General features: G+C 40.6%; 1 protein-coding gene across 3 annotated transcripts in view; it reads left to right on the forward strand.

Annotated features, from left to right (window-relative positions):
- TCP11L1 (t-complex 11 like 1) overlaps positions 1–3113 on the forward strand; it is a 30798-nt gene extending 27685 nt beyond the window's left edge. For all 3 annotated transcript variants that reach the window (XM_045557754.1, XM_045557753.1, XM_045557755.1), the window contains exons 9-10: positions 44–216; positions 2745–3113. In XM_045557754.1, coding sequence (XP_045413710.1) covers positions 44–216; positions 2745–2947 — 376 coding nt within the window. In that variant the 3' untranslated portion in view covers positions 2948–3113. The remainder of the gene's footprint in view (positions 1–43; positions 217–2744) is intronic.
- The last annotated feature ends 5187 nt before the right edge of the window (positions 3114–8300 follow it).

The following is an 8300-nucleotide window of genomic DNA, read 5'->3' on the forward strand; positions in this document are numbered from 1 at the left end:
GCCCTTTCCTCCCCTGGCTTTTCCTTTCCCTTCTCTGCTCAAGCTCCTTCCGTCTGAAGGAAGCCCTGACTGCCGTTGGAGAGAAAGTGTGCTTGGAGGTGAGCAGCTGCCTTTCCCTGTGTGGGTCCTGCCCCCTCACCACGGACAAGGAGACCGTGCTCAAGGGCCAGATCCGGGCCATCGCCAGTCCCGACGACCCCATCCGCAGGATCATGGGTGCGTTTTGGGGAGGCAGGCAGCAGGGGGGCTGGGGAACAAGCCCCTCTGAAGAGATCTAAGAGGGTTTTGGTGGGATTAAGAATGCTGATGAGTGAGGAAAGAATGTGATTAATCACCACAGTGTGATCAGGGCCACCCAAAGGATGGGCAAATGGCTGCCATCATTGTTCTGAGGGCTCTGACTTTGGAATCACAGGCCTTGGTTCATAGGCCTTGCTCTGGCCCTTGCCCTATAGCTTGGGCAAGTGACTGGACACTTGAGTTTCCTCAGCTCTAAAAAGGGGATAATACCGACAACCTTACATGAGAGGACCTGGGATGAGATATGTAAAGTGCTTTCCAGACTGCCTGGCAGCACATAGTAAGTACTCAATAAATAGTAGCTAGTATTAAAAAGCTGAACATTAATACTAAATTGTTATTTTAAAAATAAAAATCAAAAATACTATTAAATATTAGTATTTAATGGTAAAATATAATAAAGCTATTAAAATGGTAATGTTAAAGTATTGCTATTAAAATTTATAATACACTTAAAGTATTAAAATGTATATATTTTTTTCCTTTTTAGAGACAGGGTCTTGCTCTGTCCCCCAGGGTGGAGTCCAGTGGCATGATCATGGCTCACTGTAACCTTGAACCTCATGGGCTCAAGCGATCTTCCTGCCTCAGCCTCCCAAGTAGCTGGGACTACAGGCGAGCACCACCATGCCTGGCTGATTTATTATTTTTTTTTATAGAGATGGGGTCTTGCTATGTTGCTTAGGCTGATGTTAAACTCCTGGCCTCAAGCAATCCTCCCGCCTCAGCCTCCCAAAGTATTGGGATTACAGGCATGAGCCACTGCGCCCAGCTGTATTAAACTATTTTTAATAACTTCTATAAAATATTAAAAATATTCTATATTAGCTATTACTTTTCACCATCAGCAGTTTCACGACGAAAAGTTCTGTTAATTAGCTTGATTTAATCACTTCACAGTGTACATGTATGTGAAAACACGTACACTGTAAATATATACAGTTTTATATGTCAGCTGGGGGGGGAGAAAAATTCTCTTCTTTCGTTAATCAAGGAATACAATATTTTAAAAACTCAGGTTAAAATCTTTAATCTGATTTAATTAATTTTCAAGCTCTTAAATTCTTTGAAAGCAAATAGGTGTTAAAGAAATAATGGGAAATTAGTAGGCTTCACTTCAGGCAGGAGCTGAATGATCATGGTTGTCACATTTCAGGCTGGGGTAGAAGGCAGGATCAGTGACATGGGGTGCTTCTAATACTATAACTATTTATTCTTAAGTAAATTTCATGAAAAAAGGATAGCATCAGTAGTTTTTTAGAAAAATTAAAAAAAAATTTTTTTTTTAAAAACCATGTCATCCTAGCCTTGTATTGGTCACAGTTTAATCTGTGGGTCACCTAGGAGGAAGCTTTTACAGATCTTGCAGGGCACTCAGATCATTAAGATTTATACTCTCAGCGTTTAATAGAGGGGCAGGAAAGTGCCAGTAACTAGACCTGGCTAATAAGCTGCTTCATGAACTGTCATCTTGGTTGTTTCTTAATAGCTAGTTACAGACATGAGGATTAAAAACCAGCCTATGGGTAGGAACAAAGGCTTTCACCTCTGGGAACCTTAGAGAACCAAACTAATTCAGGAATAGGGGTGAAAGGGCCCATCCCATCAATGTGTTTTTGGGTTCAGAATATATAAATTGTTTGTACCTGAGAGGATACCCCAGGGCAAGGGGCAGGGCGTGTAGTTTGAAAAAGCCCATTCAATATAAATGTCCTTATTGTTTTTGTAATAAAATCTGCAAGAAGTATGGCTTAATCAGATCTTTTTTGACTGATGAGGATACTCAGGAGAGTAAAAGCATTGTAGAGGGGAATGGGCTAAGAAAGTGTCAAACTGGATTATTCCTCAGAGTAGGACAAGTTTACAAAGGCCCACAACTTCATGGCCTTCCACAGTAGGCATCAGAGAAGGAAGCTCATGCTTCTTTCTTGTGAGTTTGGTAGGAAAAGATAGATCACAAGCCAGTGGTGCTGGGATTTTCTTTTTTCTCTTTTCTTTTTTGAACTTGTAATTCCTACCTCCTCTTTATATCTTCAGCAATGGCTAATGTTGGTCTTAGTATGTCTCGCTCTTATGAGAGCAGAACATTTCTTCAGTCTGTCTGTATTTATCCATGCATTCATTCTCGTATTCCAAATGTGTTTTGAGCTTCTCCTGGGAGTCGGGTCTCATGCCAGGCCTGCCACTGTGTGATGAGGAGAGGTGATGAACAAGATAAGCATGGTTCCTACCTTCATGAAACTAACCATCCAGAGGGGGTGGGAAAACATTACAAGTGGGATGACTGTTCAGAAGTGCAAGGTGCTATGGGTATCTGGTCTAGGAGGGGTGACTGGGGAAGACTTCCCCTAAGAGGTGATGGGAAAGCTAAGAACTGAAGCATAATCAGATTCATAAGGTCACCCTGAACAAGAAACAACTAACCACTTTCTTTTTCATCACAGAATCTCGAATCCTGACCTTCTTAGAAACCTACCTTGCCTCGGGTCATCAGAAGCCATTGCCCACAGTACCTGGGGGATTGGGTCCAGTTCAGAGAGAGCTGGAGGAAGTTGCTATTAAATTTGTTCGCCTGGTCAACTATAACAAGATGGTCTTCTGTCCCTATTATGATGCAATCCTCAGTAAGATCCTCAGCGGATCTTAACTTGTATGTACCCTACAGCAGCAGTATTATTCACTCGCCTCAGAGTATCTGTTCTCGACTGTAATGTTGCTTTGGAAAATGGCTATGTAGTACATTTCTATTTAACAGCACTGATTCCAAAGGGAAGAATATTGTATATCACAGTTGAAAAGAGTTGTTGAAAAATGCACTGAATTCTATTTTGAGAGATTGTATTTATGAGTGAGTACAAGTTTACAAATCAAAGAAGCTTTTTGTTCTCTTGAGTTTTATAGGTTACACTCAGCTTTTAAACATTTGACTGCCAGTGTCTTCAGTCGTACTCCATCATGACTGTAGCAGCTGTGTCCTTCCAAGGAGGCTGGGACCTCTCTCCTCTGCAATCCGGGTAGTTCTTTCAGGTACCCCGGCTGACAGCCATCCAGGAGTAAAAGAGACCAAGCCATGACTTCCCCTCTTGCCCCTCCTTTGTACAGCGTCCCCCACGCCTCCTCCCAGGTATTTTGTGTTAGAAGGACTACATGAAGTCTTACTGCTGTTTTTTTTTTTTTCCCCTTTTCCCTATTTATTATTCCTCCCTGCCTGGCCCAGCTACGGCGCCAGAGCCCTTTTGTTCTAGAGAAGGGTTATTTGATTTTAAAAAGCTTGTTGTTTTATAGAAAATTACTCCTGACCTTGGGTGATGACTTATGAGATCTAGAGAATGGAAATTCTTTGACTTTCAAGCCTTGAAAGTTTGGAGGAAATTAAAAAAATAATAATTTAGTTTAATGTGAAAGAAGAGAAATATCTGGGGTTTTTACTGAAAAATTCAGTCTAATACAATACAGTGTTTTAATAAAATACCTCAAGCTCACTAATCTCTGAGATAAGGAAGTGACAGAAAATCCCTGGGTTTTGAACAGTATTTTTCAAGGAACTTTAGTGACTACAATTCCTGACATGTCCTAAGATTGTGAGAATAATTTGGGTCTCACAGATGGTCTGTTCTGTTAAAAAAAAAAAAAAAAAGTGTGTATGTATTTTAGACAGGGACACTATATTAGAAGCAGAGCCATGAAGTTGGAATGATCTCCAACTGCCAGAACAGCAAGGGGTAAAATAATGTAAGGCAGCGGTCCCCAACCTTTTTGGCACCAGGGACTGGTTTCATGGAAGACAATTTTTCCACTGACGGGGGCGAGGTGGGGGGAGGCGGGAGGCAGAGCCAGTGTGGCCCAGTTTCTAACAGGCCACAGACCCCAGGGATTGGGGACCACAGATGTAAGGAACTCCTTTATTGAAGCTGGGGGGCTGGTGCAGACAGGGTTTGAAGGGTCAAGGGGAGCATTCACTCCAGTGGTACAGGCTTCATGAGAGTGAGTGGTTACGTTGGGTGGATGTGATTTTTCCAAATGCACACTACAAACTGTGCTCTACTGTTGTGTTTTACTTGCAGTCAGAAATGTACGTTGCATTATACGGTCAGTGTCATTAATGTTTAGACTCAAGGACAAATTTTCCCTGGTTTCTTTATAAGGATAAAGTTTAGTAAGTAGAACATAAAAGTAATCCAGTAGTATCAGCACATAAAGACTTTTGGACAATAAGCTCAAAGAAACCATTCCAGAAAGGCCCCCTGAAGGCCAGCAGCTATTCCTGAGCACCCCGGGGAAAAGGCCGCATTTCATGGGAAGCAGTTGTTTTCTCTGATCCTTCTGTGTAAGGAAAGGTGGTGATTTAAGACAGACTTAAAGAAGCAGTTGGGTTGTCCTTTAGAGGGTAGGTATGACAACACTACTGATGGAGGGAGGAAAGCACGTACTTCAGGAGAAGGATATCAGACCAAGTAGTGTCAGAATAAATTCCGTTTGTGGTGTTTTTGAGTTTGTGGATGGTCCCAGGGTTTATACAAAGGATGTGGGTCTGGCCTTAGAAACTCGGGTGGAAATGACATGTAAGCAGATCAGCACTGAAGTCAGTTCTAATCTGTGATGATATGGTAGATAAAAAATGTAGAGCCAGCTGTATCTTTAGGCAGTAGACTCTGGAGAATCTGGGGTCACTGTAAACTGGTGACTGGTCACATTTTATGTGAGAGTGCTTTTAAAGAACAAAGTCACATCCTTTATAGTATTCAGTGAGGTCCTTTGAGGCTAAGGTTGCTCTCTGGCAACCGTACCTTTTGGTTGTATGATACCAGATTCTGGGCTTGAGAAGCCCTGAGCACCCAGGGGCAGCACCCTGATGCCTCAGCCTCAGAGTGTTGGGGGGCTTTTCCTCCCCCTCTGAGGATGAGGGAGAGGAGCTTTTCCCCCGCCAGCACAGGATCAGTTATTGCTTCCTGAAGTCTTTCTTCCTAAATCTCAAAAACTCTTCTTTTGTAAGACTTAACTCTTACCAGATATTTTTTCCTGTCATGGGTTGCCAAATTGGCAGAGTTAAGTCTGTGCAGTTTGAAATCTTGATGCATATATAATACGGGACTTTACAGACTCGCCTGGGCCCCGCTACCTCAGCGTCCGCTGGTGGAGTTCTGCAGCTGGCAAAAGCCAAGAATGAAGGAAGCGAACTTCAGAATCACAGTATTCATATTGAATCATTTTGTTGTTGCTCTGTGAAGATAAGTGAGCTAATTTTCTTCCTGGAAACTCATAGGATTATTACTAAGGGCCAGGAAAATCCATTTAGTTCATTTAGTTACTCAGGAAACATTACTAAGCATCTGTGTGTAGCTCCCCCTTACAGCTCTCCCTTTAAAACAAAACATCCTTGGAGTATACGTTGTCCTTCTTCAGCATTGAATTGATTCTGTATGCTGTGTTAAGTAACAGGTTTGTGACGATAAGTGTCTTTTCCTGAAATTGCTAAGTTTTTGGTGGTAGTCCTTTACCACAGGATAAAAGCCTTGAGAGTGAGGTCAGTATCACCAAGGCTCTTAAATCTGTTTGATAGTCGAATGAGTGAATGGATGAATGGTCCAGAGCATTTGTTGGCTCTTGGTTGGATGGCTGGATGGATTCTCTGTCCAGGTGTTTTTGTTTTTGGGTTTTCTTTTTTAGAGACAGGGTCTTGCACTATTGCCCAGGGTAGTACAGTGGTGCACTCATAGTTCTGTAACCTAGAACTCCTGGGCTCAAGTAATCTTCCCACCTTAGCTTTCTGAGTAACTATGACTACTACCAGCCTGTGCCACCATGCATGGCTAATTTTTTAAAAAAATTTTGTTTAGAAATAGGATCTTGCTGTGTTGCCAGGCTGGTCTCAAACCCCTGCCCTCAAGATCCTCCCACCTTGGCCTCCCAGAGTGCTGGGATTACAGGCGTGAGCTGTGTCTAGCCCTAGTCCAGGTGTTTTTTAAAATCTCATTCCTTTTAAAATAAGCCGTAAAATGTTATAACCCAACTATAAATGTACTTCAGGTAAGAACAACACTGATATGATGTCTTACTGATTAAATGCGGTAGGTAGGTATACAAGAACTTTTTCTCTGTGAAGAAAAGTTACTAGTAGTTTAATAGGTATATAATATGCACACAGTGGCCAGTGATCCTGAATGGATTATACAGCAGTTCAGTTTTTGTGGAGGTACTTATTTTCATTTCTCCAAAGCCTTACAATTCCTGGGAATAGGGGAGGTTTTGCTGCCACCAACTTTCCTAGTGAGTTTCATAGCGAATAGGTGTTTGCTGTTTGATTTTCAGTGACCTTTTGGTGTGCCCTGATTTATATGTATAACATTTGTGTTTAATTTTGAGGCATAGTGGTAGAGTAGAAAGACTAGGAGCTGGCAAAAAACAGGATTTCTCCACTCTGTTATGTACTAGCTGGGGCAAATCAGGGCCCATTTCCAACACCTATAAAATGAAAGGACTACGCTTGATCTTTAAGCTGCATTCCAATTCTAACATTTGGTGATGGTGGAATTGTGCATAAAGCCACAGATCTAGAGGAAGGATCTGGGTTTGAGTCTTTTTTTCCTCTGTTCTTTCTTACTGGTTGTATGATACTGGGCTAGTCATTCTCCGTTAGGCTTCAGTATTTTCATCTGTAAAATGGGAACGCTACTAACTCACACCATTGCTGTGAGGATTAAGTTTGGTAATGAATATTAGAATGACTGGTACATGGAAAAGGATTATAATAAATTACTTTATTAACAATAAAGAGCATATAACCCTCTACCTGTAGGTACACATCTGCTATTGTGTTAGATCTGCTAGTGTACCCAGCCTCCCTTGAGTCAAGCACGTTATAGGCCTATAAGGGAAGGTTTTCTTCCTGTCCTCTCCCAAAACTGTTGTTTACTTTCATCATCTCTTCTGTACCACAGCTGCAGCCTTACCTTTGCTTGGTCCCGACATCCACCTCCACTCCAGTGATTTCTCCCTGTCTCCATTTCTGTGTTGTTAGAACTAAATGAATCCATGAAGGAACAAATAAATGGATGAATGAATGGTAATGGGTGATGGGCTATGAAGTCATATTTAAAGGCACTATCTCATTTAAAAATAGTCTAAATAAATAACTATAATGGTATTTGCAGTTGTGTATTTATGTTGGATTTTGTATTACATAATTTAATGGATAGCCTTTTTATTCATAGTATTCAAAGTGGGGGAGGGGATAAACTTTAAGCCCAATAAGCTCTATTTATATTAACCTATCCAGTGTTCACTGGTATTTTCAGAAATAGCCAGAGTTCTAGAAAATACGTATCAGAAGCCTAAACAATTTTACTTAAACTGTTCCTTGTGTGGGTTTCTGTCACACCTGACTTAAATATATTGCCTTCTGAACCTAGGAACTAGAACTAGGCTGTAGGCCTGGTTTGATGTTGTGTCACTTGTTTGATTTCGAAATCAAATGTGTCTGGTGTTAGTAGCACTAGTCAAATTTCACTTCCCTTAAACCTATTTTTAAGTTTGATTTATATGAACTAAACATTGAGAACTTTTAATTGCAATGTCTGAATTAAAAGTAACCTTAAAATTAAAGTAAGTAGTGTTTTTTTCTCTTTCTTATTCATGTTGCCACTGCTTTTTAATGCACAGTTTTCTTTATACTCAAAGCAGAACTTTGGTCAGTGCTCAGGGAAGAAGTTTAGTAAGTGGCTGAATTGTTTTTAGTGACTCTCATTCTCAAAGCTTAGTAAGCTGACCTTTCTGTTGAGTATTTAAGATTTTACTTAAATCAATAACATGGTACCTGAATTTTGTTATTTGATATGAATTCCCTTGCAAGATTTCTGAATTTTATATTAAGTAAAACATAAGTTTGCTCAATGTCACAGTCAAAGAAGAACTACCAACTTTAATGAAGTTTTGCCTTGGGAATTAAAATGTAAAAACACTATTTATGAATATGGTAATTATACCTTACTATAAGTAAACTC

This window comes from Lemur catta, chromosome 7, assembly GCF_020740605.2.
Source record: "Lemur catta isolate mLemCat1 chromosome 7, mLemCat1.pri, whole genome shotgun sequence".
Lineage (NCBI taxonomy): Eukaryota > Metazoa > Chordata > Mammalia > Primates > Lemuridae > Lemur > Lemur catta.